This window comes from Balearica regulorum, chromosome 10 (genome assembly GCF_011004875.1).
Source record: "Balearica regulorum gibbericeps isolate bBalReg1 chromosome 10, bBalReg1.pri, whole genome shotgun sequence".
Lineage (NCBI taxonomy): Eukaryota > Metazoa > Chordata > Aves > Gruiformes > Gruidae > Balearica > Balearica regulorum.
The window spans coordinates 9900645-9921108 of NC_046193.1; the positions used below are offsets into that span (position 1 = coordinate 9900645).

General features: G+C 35.2%; 1 protein-coding gene across 14 annotated transcripts in view; it reads right to left on the reverse strand.

Annotated features, from left to right (window-relative positions):
* Window positions 1–20464, reverse strand: part of ERC2 (ELKS/RAB6-interacting/CAST family member 2) — a 443424-nt gene that overhangs the window by 254152 nt on the left and 168808 nt on the right. For all 14 annotated transcript variants that reach the window (XM_075762003.1, XM_075761998.1, XM_075762008.1 and 11 more), the window contains one exon: window positions 17863–18030. In XM_075762003.1, coding sequence (XP_075618118.1) covers window positions 17863–18030 — 168 coding nt within the window. The remainder of the gene's footprint in view (window positions 1–17862; window positions 18031–20464) is intronic.

Below are 20464 nucleotides of genomic sequence, written 5' to 3' on the forward strand. Positions count from 1 at the left end.
TTCTAGATTACTTCCACAATACATGATTCAAATGTACGGGTACAGGAAGGATTCAGAGGAATCAACAAGCATTAAAAGAAAGAAGACATGTGTGCTGAGTTTTCATAGAGAGAGAAGAAAACTTCCCTCGGGCTGCTTAGGGAAGGGATCTGCCCTCAAGTCAGCTGATACTTTTACAGGGCTATAAAAGCAGGTCAGTGGGCAAACTGAGCCAAGAGAGGAGAAGGCTGTCACACAGAAAGGAGCTCCTGGACTGAAAGCTTGGCTTCTGTTGCCAGACTCCAGCTGAGAAAGAGCTGGAACTTAATGCTAAAATTAACCTTCACCAGGAAGCTAGCCAAAAGAAGCCTGGGCTGATAATATCCACTTGTGTATCTGGAAATACTCAGTCTCTGTCTCCTTCTCTTCAGGGACCAATAAATTCTCAGAACAAAACAGCTTGACTCTTGGACTCTTCTAAGCAGGACTCACAGTCTTGTCAGACATCCATTGAAAAGCTTTTGCTCTCATTATATGTATTTATTGTGATATAATTCAAAATTCAATAGGTATTTTCCAGATAGTAAACATAATAATAGAAAATGGGCTAACACATAATTCCAGTTATGACATACGAAGAGGTGGACATTCATTTTTAACAAGCTAATGCTTCTTATAACAACCGTCTGTATATAGTCAGGGCCAGATTTTCAAGCTGGGTTGTTTGAGTATGAATTCCTACATCTCACAACATTTTACATGTTACAGGGTAATGACAGATTGCTGAACGTTTTTGAAGTCTAGCCCAAGTGCACATTGAGAGCACCCAAAAATATGACCTGTATTATATCTCCAAGCTAACCATGAAAAATCATACCTTTCTGCTCCATCCTACATTTCAACTATTTGAAGACATCTGACAATTTGCTACTCAGGGCCAGTTTTGTATTATTCAGTATAGGTGCATATAAAATAGGATGTGTTAGCTTACACGAGAATTTTTTCAGGAAGATTTTACATGGAAAACTGTTACACTATGTCGTATGCAAGCCAGAGAAGTATATATACTCTAACATATGCTAATGTAAACTCACATGTAGAAAAAAAGCTGCTTTGGCATATTTAGAACAGGGAGTACGGAAAAGGGAAGCTACAAAGGAAATAGAGTAAGAATAGACACCTCTAGAGCTGCAGAAAGAGAGCAAGAGACAGTTAGACAGTAGTGTGGGAAGTCTTCCAGAGCAATGAACACAGAGAAATCAATATGCAGGATAACATGAATGGGAAATACTACAAGAAAAAAAAAAGAAAGGGGAAAAAAAACCACCAAAAAACCCAAAACCCCAATACAGATGCATATGTTGTGTGCATTCTTTTAAAATACAAACATATAAAGGGAAATACATATAGAAATAGAAGAATAATGTAAGCTTTAAAATAGATAACCAATCTGTTCGGAAAGTACATTTAGGTTGTGGTATCCAAAGTATCACAAAAAAGAAGCTAAAAAGCATATTAACTCATTTTAAATAAAATTATTTCACTTTACAATATGTTATTAAAGTCAATGTAGTTATTAAAGAGCAACATAGTCCTGATAAATTAATGAGAAGCATTCATCAGTGAAAACAAGGCAGTAAAAGAATCTCCATCAGTAAAAGACTAAAAAGAGTTTAGAAAAGCAATAGAAGAAATGATTTACCATAACCTAATCCTGAGTTATGATTTTACATACTTAGAAAAATTATTAAGATAGGAAAACAGACAGACATCCAGACAAATTCTTTATTTTTTGTTACAGAAAACAGCCATCATCTAGAGTTCTGAATAACAGGTAGAAACCTTACAAACTCTACTTCATTCCAAAATGAAAAGGTTGAGCAGGTTGTGGTGTAGAGAGGCTGGAAGCCTGGCATAATCCCCAGAGAAAATGCAATGTTTTCCTTCACTGTAAGAATCTCCTTCAAATCCTGCTTGTGGGCAGTGGAACACACTATGATATTCTTAAGATCCTTTCCAGGACTGTGCCTATGTTACACCTAGCATTGAAAAACCTATGGTAATTGAATTTCCTTCCCCATTTGAAGGCTATCCAATCACTTAACAGATCTCCTTGTCAATCTAATTTCATGCTACTCACTTTCTAAGTTTTACACTGTCCAAAATAATTTATCTTCTTTTGTGATATTTATAACTTCATAATATTAGAATAAAAAACTAATTTCTATTAGTTTTAGCCAGATATCTGTCCCTGTCAGGTCTCTAACTATTCTTTTTGTCTAACTCTTTCACATTTACATCATTGCTCTGGCAATGAGATTTCTGAAATCAAGCATGTTTTTTTCAAGTGGGATGACACGAGAAGTTATCTTTTGTTCTGCTACCCACTATTTCTGCAGACAGAAATATTGGCAAATTTTACTACCACATCCCATTGCTAATACTCTTCTTAATTGATATTAATCACTCTGTTCAGACTCCTGGGCATTAACTCTCCACGTTTCTTTTTCAGGCTAATCACCATTTCTTTTTCCCCATATTCATTTAAACTTTTCCTTTTCCTTAACTGAAATACTGAAGAATATTTTCTAAATTAAAATTTTGAAGGTGGCCATATCTGAGATAAAAATCTGCCTTCTCACTCCAAGTAAGTTTTCCTCATCTTAACTGTTGCCCATTTATCCTTTTTCATACTTCTTCAACCAACTGTAATCAATGCAGTGAATTTTTTATTACCTGAAGGATTTTTTTTACTTTTATTCTTGCTTCCTTATGCTCATTCTTTCAATATTCGCTCCAGAACTAATGAAATGTTTCTAGCCTAGACAGTCACTGCTCCATTGAGATATCATATATATCTATGCAGATAATCCAACAAATTAACACCAAATTTAAACTCAATCATAATCTCCCAGTTTTTCTTGCCTATTTTTCATATACTTTTAATTTAGGTACACATGTATTGTAATACTCTCAGAATATCTGTCTTGTTTTTACTAACACCACTACATATTTCTATTGATGGCTTGGGGTTACCATTTGAATCAACAGCATGACTGAAAGAAAAGAATACCTTTATTTGCTTTCCTGGAAAGTTTAAAAATATATTTAACATGCTTTGTAAGGTTTGAATTTGAAACTCAATACATCTGTCATTTAAGCAATGCCTATAGTTTTTGTTCCAATGAAGAACTATAAAAGATACAAGAGTCTAGACAAAAGCAAAATAGATGCACATTTAAACATCCCACTGTTCTATAGGACAGTGTAACTCAGACCATTTACAATTGTCTAACATTTACCGCAGCATGCTACAACTAATTTCGTTAGAAGACTCTGGCCATAAATTACATTATAACAGTAATTATATATCTCCTTATATTAAGAGTTTCATAACCTACCTTTTACATAGAACTGTATGACAATATTAAACATATTTGGTATAAAGACTTCAAAAGTACAGACAGATAATTCACTTGAGAATCAATGTAAGCTTTATTTGATTGTTCCAGAACAGAGAGAACTCTCAGCATTCTTTCTTTAATACAGAGACTTTCAGATAAGTTTACTGCTCTTAATTGTAAAGGATAAATTGATTGTATAGAAATCACAGAACATTTCACATCTGATGGGAAAAAAAGTGCAAGCACAGTGCTTTAAAACTGCTCTGTCACCTTTAATCCTTAATTACATACCTCTTCTTACGGCCTTATGAAATTATTTCAGCGATTTTCAATATTCTCTCATTTCCCAGTTTTTCTGCAAAATATTCTAAATAATAATATAATACTTCTTCAAAATCAACAGAGGAAAAATATTAAACTTTACACTTCCTTACTCTCAGAGTAAGGAATAAGGGGACAGACAGGTTGAAGAGGGAGGAGAGAAGCCCTAAAAATGGAAAATAATTTTAAATGGAATAAAAAAAATTGTAATAGCAAAAATTTTTACATTGAAAGTAAAACTAACAGGCCTGCCTCCTAGCTACTGTAAATAAAGGATGGCTATATGAATTCAATACTGCTATGTTGATTTGTACTAGAAGAGCATCCTGCCCTTAGAAATTGCATTCAAGAGCCTGTAATAGAGAATCCAATTTCACATGGTAGTGTTGCATATGAATTGCCTTAAGTGCCAGTGGTAAAACGTAGGAAAAAACCACAGCAGCACAGCTTAAACAGTTAGGCAGGAATTAATCAGAAATAACAACACCCTTTCTATTGGAAAGTTTCCTTTAAGCTCCCTGGTACAGAGGATGTCTGTATTCATATAAGGGACAGTCTAATGACTTCACATGAAAGAAAAGATTTGCAAAAGGATAACATATCTCCCTGCACCCTTCTTTTAAAGATATCTTTTCTTAATCATTCTCAATTAACATATGGTCAACGTAGATAGGTTTATATCAATTAAGAGCTGAAGTGTTCAAAATGCTGTTCATCAGAGAACTAAGATTCTTATTACTATGCGATGTAATTTAATATTTGCACTATAATTGCACGAAAGACAATGCACATATAGAGTTTCACCATTAGTTACTGCAGGCCAGACACAGCCTTTCTACGTCTAAACTATCAAAGCACCACTGAATTTAAACTGAAATGTTAAACGCAGTAACTTGCATGTCTTTAATCAACATCTGCTGAACAGTTTAGATTTTCTATAGCAGCAAAGGTAACACAGCAATGCTTTCATATAAATGTCTGAATAGGAAGTAGAAATAATCTGAAGTAGTTCTGTGTTTAAGATGGTTTGCTTTTAGTATGAAAAAATGTCTTTTCTTTTTTTTTAATCTGTCACTGAATTTCCTTTATCATGTATCCCCTCCTAAAACCAGCCGGTTTGTATGTACAACTTAACCTGATTCTAATATCATCAACTATAAAAAAGTTATACAGTAGATCTATGACAGAGAAATACTTTTTTCCCCAACTCAGTTTTTCATTGGGTTGTTGATGCCTGGGATTTATTAATCAATGTAGCCTTGATGAAAGGATCCATGAAGAACACTCATTGTCCCTTTGGCAATTACAGGAAAATTCATTGTAATATACTGAAGATGCATTTGGAGGTCATCTGCTATTGCAATGTCGGTGACATTGACCTCATACTACACTAAAACTGATAACACACTTGTAATACTTTTTCTCTGATGTATATTTCTTTGCTTTTTGAACCAGATATTTAAAAGTTTATCTTAAAGATTTACATAAGGTGCTGAGAAGTTTCAGCAACTTTCAGATGCAGTAGTCTCTCCCGCAGAGTTAAGTCCTTGTAGCTCCATGTTCACTTCTGTTACTACCTGAAACACATGCCTCGCTCACGGTGGGATTTGACAGAAGAGTGGTGACTTAGGAGTTTTCAGTTAAGGACACCTTGAAGTCCTTTAGAGATGACGGCTATATCAAAATATATTACACAGTTTGACTACTTTATCTCTGTAGTTCTGCAAGCATTAGAACTGTTACAGAACTTAATTTTTGTCAGGCTTTCTCCTCAAGAATATGTGTTTAACTTTAACTATAAAATTCTTCTTAAAACTTGAGCGCTGTTTAACAATGACACTGCAATAGTCTGACAACACTTCCATTTTCAGTGTCTCCCATTCAGAAGATGATAGATACTACTAATGGTCTGGACTTTTTAAATGATTGAACGATGGCCAGCTCAACACTAAAAACTGTCAGACACGGGGAAGAGCTTATTCCAGAACTAAGCATATATAGAGATTATTTTCTACAGCTCTACTCAGATGATTTCTATTTTAGCTTTACTACAAAAAGTTAATCAGATAGTCTATGAGTGTTAATCAGGTATTCTATAAATAGTATATTAAAACTTAAGCAAAACCAAGCAAATCTTCCTCTTCTGTTCCTGTGCCTTTTTGTGGTTTGGGTTTGTTTTTTTTTTTAAACAGGTTTTCCAGCAGAACACTTAAGGCACAGCGATAACCAATGACTGCAGCACTGGCCATCCTCCCCCCATCCCTGATCCCCTCCCAAAAAATAACAGGATTTGGCCCTTACTGAGAAATACGTCCTAGCTTGACTTGTAGCACAGGTCTCAATAAGAAGAAAATATGTTTGTCAGCATTAAACACTGCTGTCAGCATTACAATATGCCCGAAGAAGGAGAAATGCCCCTGCCTTCCCAAGGGGAGGCAATTCACAAGGATGATGGTATGAATCGGTTCATTTTGCTGCCCAGCCTGCAGCTAGCTGTCTATGAGGTGGCTCTTCTTCCCCCTGCCCAAAGCTGGAATGACTTATAGGGACTCATGGAAGGTGTTGCAATTCATACACTTCAAGGCAGAGGCTGAATTATATTACATTTCATAAAATGACAGTATACAAAAATTAGCAATGGTTGAAGAGTGCTAACAATGAAAATTGCTGAACACATAAAACGTCATGGAAGAAATCGTGTTTTGTAAATCTAACACAACTTACAAGACTAGTTCCCATGGATAGTTCACAGGGATGCTCTCCTTTGCAACTAAATTAGCAAACTCCTGTTTTCTATTACCTTCCTATGTAGTCTAGATTCTGTACTTTGAAGTTCTTCACATTTGTTCAGCTGCTTACTATCACATCCACCTCCTGACATGCAAAAAATCTGAAACTCTCAAAAAATCACAGAATTTTTTTTAAAATAAACATTCAAATCAAGCTTTTTATGGCTCCCATGACAGCCATAACAAAAATCCAGACTTACCATAAATTAATATTTTGGGATAGGTCACAGCAGGTATTTCACTCAAATTTAAAATGGGCTTTTACATACTCTCAATCCTGTTTATCAACAAGCAGTTGCTTTAGATTAATGGTTTACAAATTCATGTGGACCTTTAGCAGCTTCTCACCCTCACTCAAGACCAGCAATAGGCATTACAGAAGCATTGTATAGAAGTTCCCATGGCATACAGTCACTTTGGCATGGGGTTAAACACAGAGCAACGAACGACACCACCTGTCTGGGGATATGAATAGAGATTTCTGCTGTCAAATCAAGGTATCTCTTAGGCAATACATATAGCGGGCCTGATTTTTCTCCCAGATAAATAAAGGTTTACACTGGCATCACTACCTTTAGTAAATTTACTGCAGATTTATTCCTAAGTGAATGGCAAATAGGCCGAATATTTCTTTCTTATGTATGAAAGATTATGCAATGTTATGCCATTTTTCTTTTTACTTTCCAAGAACTGCTTTACTCCATTCTCTTTATTGCACTTTGATCTTAGCACTGTGCCTGGCTAGGTGTTAAAAATTAAAGTCAGGTGTGCTAGAAGGAAGTGAATTAGATTCCATTCTAAAGTTGGATTTATTCTACTCATATTCAAACATACCACTGCTGATTCTACCACCAAGAAATACATACTACTTGGCAACAAGAGAATTATCAAAGCAATCTGACCAAACTGGCACCACTAGCTCTGGCTACATCTGGTAACAATAATATGAAGGGAGAAGTATGAAGATAACAATTCTCATTTATTGTTACCATTAAACTTATCTACATACGTACTCTTAAGTCTTTGAACTTCATGCTTTCATAAAGCCAATAAGAGCTCCACTCAAAGGTGAGGGTTGATGCTTTTCCAAGAGTGATAAAATGTGCAATAGACTAAGGTATTAGAGTCTCTAGTCACAGAGTGCTCAGTCAGATAGACAGCAATGGAATACCACCAGGAAAGCATGACTGCCAACATCAAGGAGCTCTAGCAATGCATAAATTAAGGTGTTTGATTCTATGCCAGCAAAAGAGTAGAAATTTAATCTACTACAAAATTGGTAAAAACCAACTGCTAATGCATAAGTCTACTTTTTCTATTTATTAGGAAATGTCTGTTTTTATTTCCAGATATAACAAACTTGGATATACATTAGGTCAAGTCGTGGATCAACTGTAATTGCCTACCCTAGCAAGGAGATGAACAAGGGCAGTGGGATCTATTTTCTTATTTTAGAGTAAGGTCAGGATGGTTTATCACATTAATAAGTTATTCAATCACTACATTGCTAAATATTTCATGCATGAGACCATGACAAAAACATTAATCTCTCAGTCAAAATAGGTTCAAAATCATTCATAAAATGTAACATTTCTGAATCACTCAAGATTTAAAACTGTCTTTTCGTGGATTTTACTGCATATAATTAACAAGCTGATGATAATTAACAAGCTGATGAAACTTATTTTCCTTGGAAGCATTTCCTGAAACTATTATTCACAATTTTCTAGCAATTCTTAGCTACAATATGCTAAAAAGCAATAAGGATCATTAATAAAAACCTGGTAGCAACATGTTTGAAACAGTGTACTATAACTATGATACAGAATCATATGGACCATTTATTTAGATTTAAAATTTATCATTATACTTTGCATATAGGGCATGTTAGCAAACTTTGAACTGTGCCTGAAATTCAGTTTTAATATACCAAATGCCAGTATAAATGCTGCAATTGTTCAAGTGAAAACAAGTAATATCCAAATATTCTGTTTGCTCAATTCTGTAAATGACATCCTCACTTTACTTGAGCAGGAAGTAATTACAGCTTTGAAATACTTCTAGCATTAACAAAAATCTCCCCAAACTAGTAGCATCAACAGCTGTTCCCTCTATGCACGTAGCAGTAAGTACATCTAACATCTCCAAATAGACTAGTCTCACAGGATGCACAGTTCCCAGCTTCACAAAGGATTGTGTTGAAGGTGACAACTTAAGTATCCCAAAGGAAAAAGATAAGAGTTTAACATCTCTACCAATATTGGTGTAATCACAGTTATCCCATGTAAGAAAATATCATATACAGAATGAAACAACTGCGGCTTTAAACTATTACTTGGCATCCTATTCCCAGCTTGCCACCTTATATATTCTGAAGCTAGAGCTATGCTTTTAATATATATCTATGTATTCTACTGCAGAATATGTCCAAAATAGTAACCTAATCCAGCGGATCTAAATTTTGGACCCCGGCAAAAAGTTCTTCCTATACTCAGTTACAACACACACAGAGAAATGGATGCCCATTCAGAGGGGCAGCTGCAGCATGTTCCTGTGAATCCCCTTTTCAAGGTCTGTGTCAGTCAGAAAAGGTGAGAAGCCACCCGATCTCCTTCCTCCCCACCACAACTTAGTCGCCATGGAGCTTGAAAGGGCTTCCAAGAAAAAGACTCACATGTAAATAAGACATACAAGCCTTCTGCGCTTGTGAAAATCTTTGTTCCGTGGGCTACTTTTTGAAGGATCTGGTTTTGTGTCATTATAAACGAGTTGTCAAGAATTCAATCGTAAACAGCCGGCAGGTGTCAAACCAGCTGAATCTGTCATGTTGAGATAGTTAGGAAGTAGTCAGGCTGCCACTCAAAGATGCAGCTCCAAGAGCAGTGAATCACATGAATGCACACCCTGTCAGCAGCTGAAAATTCAAAAAAAGTCATGACTTGATTGCGAGTATATCTCACTAGAGAAAAGGCACAGCAGCCTCAGCATTTAAAATGCTGTAATTTTGTTTTTTCTTACAGATATGGTATTTGTTACTGATTTTTCAATTTTCATTTGGATAGAATGTTAATAATCATCTATATAAATACCTAAACATATTTCAGGTTAAAATTGCTAGTTTCTCCAAAAATAATCCAATTATTAGTTCAGTTTAAGAAATTATCCAAAAATTATTAGGAAAACATCTGCATTTGTTTACAAATGACTGTTATATACATTTTTTCCTTTCTAAATCAATTGTCCTGTCAATGTTTTGAGAGAAGTCAATAGCACTTAAGTAGTTAATTCATCTCAGTCTTTTAATTGGAGATATTATTAGCTTTAAGGATCTCTTTGGGCTTTCCATTGTAAGTTTCATTCAGCAGGCAGTTGTGGAAAACTGATTATTTCATGTTTTGGGGGGAAGCTGGGAGCTGGTGGCTTTTTTTGCAGCATAGGGTGAAAACCGACATGAAGCCAACAGTAACTCTCTGACTTCAGTGAAAGTAGGAATTACTCTCAGCGTACAATTCAGCATCTGAACACAGGGGGAAACAGTGGGATACCTCTCTAATATAAAATTAGTCTCAATTACATTTTTAACACTCTCCCTTATTTTTAATTCCAATCAGCAGGCTTCTATTACATTTCTTGGAACGCTATTTCACATTCAAATATATTTCTTCTCTTAAGCAATTCTGGTTCTCCCTCATTCTTTTTCGGATATGTAAGTAGTCATCCATATTTCCTTTGTGTTCTGCACCTCCCAAATACAATAACTTTTACTTTCTTTTTGCCCAGGCACACTACACATAATTCAGCTCTTTCACACTTCAAAAGAAATTTCCTCCAACGCTATTGAAAAGAAAATATTACTCTTCACACAGCTTAAAATTCCCAGCATGTGAGTTGGCTGCTTTCTTGGAATGAATAAAACTTCGAACGTTATTTAAAGATAACTTTGTTAATTAGTATTGACATTTCAGAGCTGAATGGCAGCTTCCTTCCTCGCCAACAGCACTGGTGTCACACTACCAGTGTGAAACCCTTATGTAAGTGTCTCATTAAGCTCAGTCCTACTTTGCAAATGGCATACTGCTTTTAAGAGCACTTCTGAGTGCTACGTATAACCCAAGTCTTGAATTATTCAATTGTCTTAATTTGAGCTGCGTGTAAAGATCCCTGAAAACTAGCTAGCATAACTTGATCTGGAATAACTTACTTTATTTACACTTAAGGATTTATCTTTAAAATTCTAAATACATGTGATATACACATACACATTTACTATTTCCCAAAAAGTGATCTCTTATTTCTCATTTATATATTGTACTACTACATATTTTAGATCTTAGAGCTGATTGCCTCCTTTCTGTATATATAACATTTAGAAAGTTAATAATGTATTAGTTAATAATCTATGTAGTAATAGTATCATACTGCTCTGCTAAAAACTACACAAGCATAAATATATGACAGCATCTCTTCAAAGCATTTATTTCAGCCTATTTCTTCAAATAACTAGTACTTTTTCACAATCTCTTACCCTATGGCTTCAAAATGAAATAAATGATATATACAAAATGCCCTGTTTTCCATGGGTGGCATACAAAGGCAGCCAAATTATTATTTTTAACTTTTAGGATTTTAAAATACAATTAGGATTTTCAAACATGTAAGCAAACAGGTTCCTTTGTTACCTCTTCACAGATGTATATTACTGGTACATGAACCAGACTAGTTTGACCAACTCCAGTCTGACCCTGTTTCTTGAAAACCTGCATACATGTTGCTTCTTGTAGTATTTCTGACAACTAAGTGAAGGCCATCCCAAAGAACACATGCTTCCCCCTCATGTTGGGGAAATAATTACTGTAAACTAAGACATGCTTGCAGTTTCAGCTACTTATAGTGAAACCTAGTGACTCTTCTGAATTTTTTCCAAAAAGCTGGTAACAAACATCTCCAGCCATTTCATGAATTTGTCAGCTGCCATTGATAAAAGAGGAGACCTACTCAGACATGATTATAAGCAGATCTCCAAACAACTTTAACACCAAGACTAGGTGCAGTCAATATTTCTTCACTTACTTGACGGTCCATGATTTACAATACACCTGATATTCAAAATTACTATGTTTACAGAACTGGCATTAGATAAAAGAGTTTTTAGATTTTGCAATCTCATGAAATTTCATTTGAGGAATTCACTTATTTTTTCCTACAAAGGTAAGTTCTTACTTTCAAACAGGTCAGTAAGCAGAAGTGTGTGATCCAACTATTCTCCTTGTGAAGTGTAGACAAACAAAAGCAGCAGTAACAAGCAGGTCATCAGCAGGGGTAAGGGGAACAACAAAATGCTGGGCTTCTAGCTTCAGTGAGTAGCAAATTCATACAAAAAGACAGTAGATTCAATCACAGCCTGGAAAACTTTGTAATCATCATGAATTTCAAGGTACACGGATTTACCTAAACTCATAGCGATGGTTTTAGGTTGGATGATCATTCAGGTTGGCTTCACTAAGTGAACCTATATTAAGTCACATATTTCCAGTGACCTCTTATAACCTACAAAAACTTAGAAGTGTAATGTGTTACAATGAATAGGAAATTAAAGAAGCTAAAGGAAAGTGAAAATGATCATTGCCTCTGATCTTAATGACATTGCTCTCCATGTCTCAGTGTACAGGCCAAAAGCATCCAAACAGCTGCACTGGTTAGGCTTGATTCAGATAACCTTGATGTATACCGCATGCAAAGTTTAAGGGTCCCAAGGGTGCATTTTATTGGGCAGAATCATTGAGGATCAATTTTTTTGACAATATGTTGGGATCAATATCACCACCGCCCCAGATGAACAATTGATTATATTTAGTTCAATCTCACTTTCACACTGCCTTATCTGAATAACACAATATGATTTGCCAAAGCTGCAAGCATAAGCAGCCAAAGTACAATTTTCTAATACGCAGTACACTGAACGCTGTATCCTTAAAGTGGGCATATATTATTAGAAGAAATATTTCTTAATGTAATGCACAAGTCAGCAGTCACCACAGCAGCTTTGAAACATCAAAACTTTCATGTTACACCAGAAAGACTCCCTAATTTTTTTTAACAATACTGGTAATTTGCAGTTGAAACATTGGTCTGTTTTACAGAACAACTAATTAGTTTGTAATTTGTCATCTCACTCCAGAAATATAATAGAATTCTGATTTGGTAATTGTAAAACCTCGGTTCACATAACAGTCTATTTACGGTGTTCTGATAGAATTTCATGAAGTTAATAATAATATCCTTCATCATGCCATCATGACTCCTTTATGGAATTATGAAATGTGCTCCTAACAGATTAAAACCATGAAAAAAAATATCCAAGGCATCTTCTATCAGCAATGTGCTTGCACTTTCTACTTGTTAAGACCAAATGAAAGAAATTGATCTTGATCTTGAAATGGATCATTCTGAATTCAAAAGTTTCCATTTCAGTTCTCAGCCAGAATTCCTGCATCAAGCAATAATACGGATGCAAATTTCTAAGCACAAGGACTCGTTTCTTTATGCTAATATACTCCTAATCTGACCGTATGTAAATTTCCTCTTTTTTAGGAGACAGCTAACAGTAATGCATACAATTAATTCTACAACACATTTTAATTTAACACAAACTGGACAATATCACCTAGTGTGCACAGTCCAGCCACTCCAAGTACAGATTCCAATTATTTCATGAGAACTAAGACTTTATGACATTTCCTACAAATGCTAATTAGCTGGTATGTTAGGGCCCTCAGTCATGTAGCACTTCATCAATCACAAAGCTTAAACTATTAAAGATGGAAACTGTAACATTTTACATGAAAAGTTATGTTGCAAGTCAAAGCAGAATATTATATTAGCCCCCTTTACATGGTGTTCTTTTATAATAGTCCCCATAAAAGAATTTCCACAAGCTGTTGTCCTAATATGATCCAGGTCTACATCCTCTACGCTGTTCTTGTCTCAACAGCTACTGTTTTCAACACTGAAACTCTTACTTCAAAGTGCATAATTGGTTTTTTAAAAATATCTACAGATTCCTACAGGACAAAACACACTAAGTAGAGCCACTGTATGAAAGAGAAAATTCGGGAGCAAAAAAGGGACACGAAAGAATCATCACTCAGTTCAGCGCTTTTGCCCTTCAGCCTACAGCTCGCCCATATTCATAGAACTTGCACATTCTGGTAAGAAATACATAAAGATTTCTGAGGTCTGCCCCTCTGCATGCTAAACTGACAGATATGAGGTGTAAGACTAGCTTTGCCAGGTTAAACAAGGCTATTAAAACAGCATACCCAACTTTACTGGCACTAAAATGGAACAGTGGTGCCAAAGATTCTAAAAGAAAGAAATATTAAGTAATATTGCACCTCTGACATTGACATAAGTTTATTATTACTCCATACCAATCTACCTTGATCCAAATCCTCTAAATGCACGCTGTTCCAGTGCTGGGCCTCTCTCATGCCTGCAAATTATACTGAATAGTGTAGCAGTTTTTCAATTTCGTCAAAAATTACACCAAAACCACTGCATGGAATGAAAATGCATCATCAGCTCATTATCTAGCCCATTATTTTTTATGCCACATGTTGTCTTATGTGTGTTCCTATGTCATCCTGTGGGACTCACCACAGCTGTTTTGTTGCCAATGTTTTTGTTTTTTCCACATCTTTGGTAGGGGGCCCTCAGCAGAACCTGTCCTGTCCTCCAAGTGTTACAGCTATCCAGAAAGGAGAAGAAACAATTCCAACTTTGAAAGGGAGCTTTCCTGGTTTTGGCTTGGTCTCTTTCATATTTTTCAACATGGCAGATAACAGTCATGTACACAATAGAAATTCAGAATTAGAAATTGCATCTTTCCAAGTTACATAATCCTTCCTACTCAGTTTCAGGTTATTACTGACAGAAATATTTTTAAGCACTATATATAAATTCTTCCTTCTTCAATTACTTGAATACCATTCAATAACCATTAATGAAGCACTTCAGGCTGAGTGGAGAGAGATGTAGCCATCTATCTTGCATCAACAAATGAAGGCACTAAAATAATGGTTATTCACAAGTCCTCATATCAAAAGTAAATAAAAATACACCGATAGAAAAAAGAAAATAGAGACGAGTGCTATAATATTACAGTCAGCAAAATCTAGGGAGAACTTGGGAAGAAGAACGAGAAGCAATTCCTTCACTTTCAGAAGGGTTTTCATGAGAATAAGACAACAACCAGGGCAGTTGTCCTGAAAGAAGGTATGTCAAGGCAGGACAATCCACTAGAGGGCCCGGTAATTGTTGCTTTCCGCCCACTGAATTCTCCACTTATATGTGCACGATGAGGACAAATTCATTTCTAAATGCTCGACACAAAAATGTCTGGCTGCCATCACTTGCAAACAACAGTGGAAGAAGTGGCCAAAAGGTCAGAAGGAGAAGATGAGTAAAAACTGGAGGAATACAAGAGGCACATGTAATCCAGCAAGGACTAAAGGATAAAAGTATAATTAGATTCAAGTAAAGGATAAAATTATTGCAATCAATATACATTAAATACTTTTGAATCTAAATTAATTCTTATATAGGGTTGCTATTGGAAAGGTATGTTGTCAAAGCTCGAGAGAAAAGATGTACATGAGAATCTTTTTCTTAAAGCACAGCATCCGCTACTAGACTATCTGAAAAGTTACTGCTCAAAAATATTACGATAAGAATACTACAGCACTAGGAATTACTACCATACATAACCCAATGTATTTCTGAAATAACTCATGACTGAATGAACAAGCTGCCTATGGTCAAAAAGGAGCTGTGATCCCTTTGCCTTTGACAGAACATAAAGACTCTGAGGTATGAATGCCCTGGGACACATAACTTCATGTAGTGAGGATAACATTATCTAGAACAGAAAGGCACTAAATGCCAGGAAAGCTTCTTGAAAAAAAGTAGACACTAAATATCTTCCCTTCTACATGCAAGAATTGTAGTTCGGAGGTGAGATTGCATCTGCTGCCAAGGATGCTGGGACACTCAAGGAGGCTAACCATGAAAATTCATCATCCAATAAGCACTGCCAAAATGAAGTTGAACACTTGGGTTAACTAGACAAGTAGATTTATTGTTTTCCAGATTAATTTAAAAGCCTGGATTTCCATTAGTGACATACAGAATTTTCTACTTCAGAACTGTACACCAGACACATGAAAAGTAAACAGTGAAAGCATCCTTTATAGTATCATACTCTAGATTTGTTTAAATAACAGGAGTGAGTAGAGCAAGACAATAATTCAATCAATTTTTTTTCTAGTCAAATTATCTGTGAGTGAATTTATGTCCAAACAGATGGGAAGCAAGGCCCAAGTAAAATAATGATCCAAAGCTGAATATGTGACCTAGGGGTAATTTTAAAAGTGTATTTTCCAAATATGATATTATTTTCCTATAAACAAAATAATGGTGTAATGATGAACTGATATTAGTATTTTGGGGCATGCTAACATCTACATATTAAGATAATGTGGTTATTAAAAATGCTTCAGAGAAGCAAATCTATGCATAACTTTTACATGATGTAAATGAACTATTTTCCCCCTTTTTTTAAAACCCAGTATTTAGCCCATAGCAGAAAAACTGAACTTCAGAAATCCCCTGATGAAGCACATTTACCAGAATAAAAACCTCAAAAAAAATATTCAGATGCTACTTCCAGTTTTAAAGAATCAATTTAGTACCTACTCTGATTTTGCACCTAGTAGTTAGCAGGATTTATTTATCACATTGTATACTAGAGCTCACAAGGCTAACATGTCATTACTCTATGATTTAGTGAAGAGAGCGCAGTTTGAGAGTGATTATTTTCATTAAGAAGCAGGTGCAAAAGAGGCAAGACCATCTGCAAGCTCTAATAAAATAGACATGATGTATTAAAACCAGAAAAAACACACCATGTTGCATATTTCTGAGCACATAGCCATGACAGATAGTGCTGACAGCTCTGTGATAAGTTATATTTATCGCACAATTTTAATCACTGAATCCACATTCCTCCCACTGCTCCATTTCCTCAAGATCTACATACAGGACCCACTGTAAATTGTTGTTTGTTTGGGGTTTTTTTAGAATACAAACCATAAGAAAAGACACATTGTTTTCTTCAAATTCTCAAGCGATGTCCGAAAGTAATTAGTATTCAGCCCAGGATAAAAGGCTTGAAGTTTGTTATCTTTACCTCATCAGCATTGCTAACAAGGCAAACATTAAGAAATAAGATTGAAGTAGATGAGTACCTATATTCCAGTTTTGATAGGCCTTATCTCCTGGGCTTGAAAAAGTAGTCTTCTCAGTTTCTAGAAAATAAGGACTTGGCTTTTCAAAGACTGCATTTAACCAATTGCGGAAAGAAGCACAGCTAGACCATGTGAACCCTATATGAATGCTGGAGGAAAACCACAGTGACATGAACCACCTACATAATAATAGAGAGTAAGGACTGGACATTCTTTGAGTGGCTGTAAAAGGAGGGGAGAAGTAATAGTAAAATGTATTTGATGCCAGGAACTTTTCCTCCATATATCTGTATGCTCACAAGTGCATCTATATACGATAAACAGTGATACACACAACACACACAGAACTACTAGCATAAATATTTTTGTGAGTGTGAGCAAAAGGATATGGTAAATAAACACTCTCCTACTGTAAGCAGAACCCTTGCAGAGCTGCCTTTCCAGGAAATTCCCTCCGCTTCCTCATCCCCCTCCAAGTGGAAATTATAAAGATTAAATTCAACTTCCCGAAGAGAGTAATGCAGTTAGCTAAATTTGTAGAAAATTAGAAATAAGACTAATAAGGCTGTTCGGAGACAACCTCCCTTTTTAATGTCTTTAGATCACAGGAAAAGCAGATAATTGACTTAATTTACATTCCTTCCCCACTCCCCTCCTCTCTCTCCAAAAAAAAGTCTTTAAAGAAAAAAGCACTATCCTAATCTTTTAGCAGTCCCACACATTTTATTTACATTATTTGGAAAGAGTAGCAATCAGTGTTAGTAAGGATAATGGTATCCCGCATGTTGAGGAACAAGAAGTTTTGTCAGAATTTTTAGGACTTTCATTTAATTTTGTGGAAACTGCAGCATCTAATATTTTTGTGATATAATATAATTAAGATACAGTACTATAGAAATAATCCCATGGAAAACAGAAACACATTTTATATTAGAGAACTACTTGACTATTACAGACTTACTCCTTGCATTTTTTAAATATATTAAAACACTATAAGAAATAAATATATTTCCTTTAAACATGCCTCAAAAGTTCTACAACACATCCTTTCATCAGTGATCTTACCTTTTTTTGAAGGACATTAATTTTTCTTTCTTTTACTTCCAACATGTCTTTCATATCTCGAATCTCTCCAGCCAGGGTTCCTTTCTCTTCTGTGAGGTCTTGAAGTTGTTTTGTTTTTTTATTCAGAAACGTTTCTTTTTCTTCCAATCGTAACCGCAAAGCATCAACCTACAGTAAGTCAATCAAACACATTTATGTTTTAATGAAGGTCATTAGCACATTTTATTTTTACTAATTCCCTTTTTGTCACTTAAGAAATGTTCTATTTCTTTTCTATGTCGATTTTCCAACTTTATGTTGGACTGAGATTCTTTTACTTGTTAAAATGTAATAAAAAATGAAAGCACTCTTAGCACCAAAGCATGAATAGAAAAAGTAAAATAGTCAAAATATGAAACAGCATTAAAATAGTCCTAACTTGAAATATGCATAAAGGACTCAAAAAACCCCATCGTGAATTATGAAATATATAACTCATTGAAAATAGTGTTCTGTATGCTGTATTTAATTTACACATTAAAGCCATGAAGTGGGCAATCGGATACTACAGTCACTACACAGGTTGGGGCACAGAACAGTAATCTAGAAACAGAATTATTTAACAGAGACATGTCAAATAGAGAAATGATAAGGTGCTCCACTTTTGTCCGGTGTATATCACATAAGTCTCTTAACAAATAGGCCTTACTGTACTTTTCTGTAGTAAGCACAAATCACTACCAACCAAAATAAGGGATATTCCAAGGATTTTCCTAAGCAGAAATGTTAAGAACCTCACCAAATTGCCCTGCATTGCATAACTGCTTTTTTCCTTTAGAAACCCTAAAAAAAAAATTTAAAAAGCAGTCTAAAAGCCCAGAAGGTGTACGTAGCCTTGATTTTCTCATTTCTTGCTGTATAAATGCTCAAGCATGCAATTTTATTATTCTCTTAACACAATTCAAACAGTTCTCAAATTATGGTCAGGCAAATACTTGCTGGTGGTCTGGAAAAAATCCATAGATCACTTGATACTGGTTATTATTTATACACAGCTGCTTATACAAGCAGCTGTACTGCTAATTGCAATTAAAAGCTTTGGTACTCATAAAAGCATTTGGAAATAAGGAGGAAAAATAGATGTTTCTCCTCCATTACAAAGCAGGAGGAGTGAGGGAAGAAAGCAGCAGCCACCTTCAAGGACAGCAGCATAAATATCATCGTCAAAAAAGAGAAAAATATTTGGTGAAGCAAGGAACAAAGTGGCAAGAAAAAGGAAAACGTAAATGGTAGGGTACCTGTTCAAGGAACTGGAGGAGGAAGGAACTGGCTCTTTGGGGAGTATAATCAAGAAACAGGAAAGTACAGACAATGTGAATAGACAGACAAGGCCACAGCAGTAGGCGTATACGCAAGGATCCAGGTGGCGACACACAAAAAATGTCAAAATAGGGGAAGAAACAAAGAGCTAGATAGGAAAGCAACTTTTTTTCAAGTAGATTTAACAATCCTATTTCATAGTGTCAAATTCCTAGTACCTTTTTTAGTAATACCTTTCTACATAAGCACTGCCTAGAGTAGTTACCACAAGGCAAGGTATGATTCCAAATGGAAAAGGTGTTACTCTTCACACTGTGAAGAGGAGAGGAAGCAATCACTGTCAAGATGCTCATTGATACAATCTTTGAGAACTTCTAATATACTATTCCGACTACTGGCTCTCAAGAACTTTCAAAAAGGTATTCAAAGTAAGAAATCTTGTCACAGCTTCCTTAAATTAAAATATAATGATGAAATGGAATAAAGCGAATACTTAAGTGGTCTTAAAATGATGTGATGGTGAAGTGGAGGTGAAACCATAAGGTGAAAATGCAAACAAAAAGTAGAGCTGGAAAATGAGTTTTTGCAAGTTTTAATGGTGCAGCTTTATATAGTAGAGAAGAACAAGACAGTTAGGAATCAATACTATAACAATACAAGAATATAAAGATACTGACTGTAGAATGTAGGGGGTTCAAAATATGATGCATGTAATCTTTGCTGACCTTGATAATTAGCAAAATGAAAAATTATACATTTCACTGAAATGTATAAACATTCTACAAGAATGTTTAAAAGAAAGTATACGGAAGGGTGGGCTACATTGAACAGACAAATAAAGAAGAATTGTAAAGGAAAAAAGCAGAAATTAAACTGAATTGGAATGCATCTCTCTAGTTTAATATATTTATCAATCTCTTTGTCTAACCTAAATATGCTGGGGGATAGGGGACAGAATTTAATTCATTAATGCCAAAGAAAGAATTATCCATCACATAAAATTCTACTCCTAATACCTTTGTAATAAAAGGTATTTTTGTAATAAAATAGTAGATATCTCAATTCATTAAAGCAACTGAATATGTCTGCGTTTAACCACCAGTACTGCAAGAATTGCACTTTACATGCATTGGTCCCTTCAGTGAGCATTTCCACTAAATCACACCTGTTTCCACATTCTGGTTCAGGTATGCAGTTACAAATGAATCCCTGAGCAGCTCACAGGCCACACAGCATAGAACACTGGGTGGGGATATTTTTGGGTAAAAACCAGATTTCATCATATACCAAGTTTTTAAGAGAG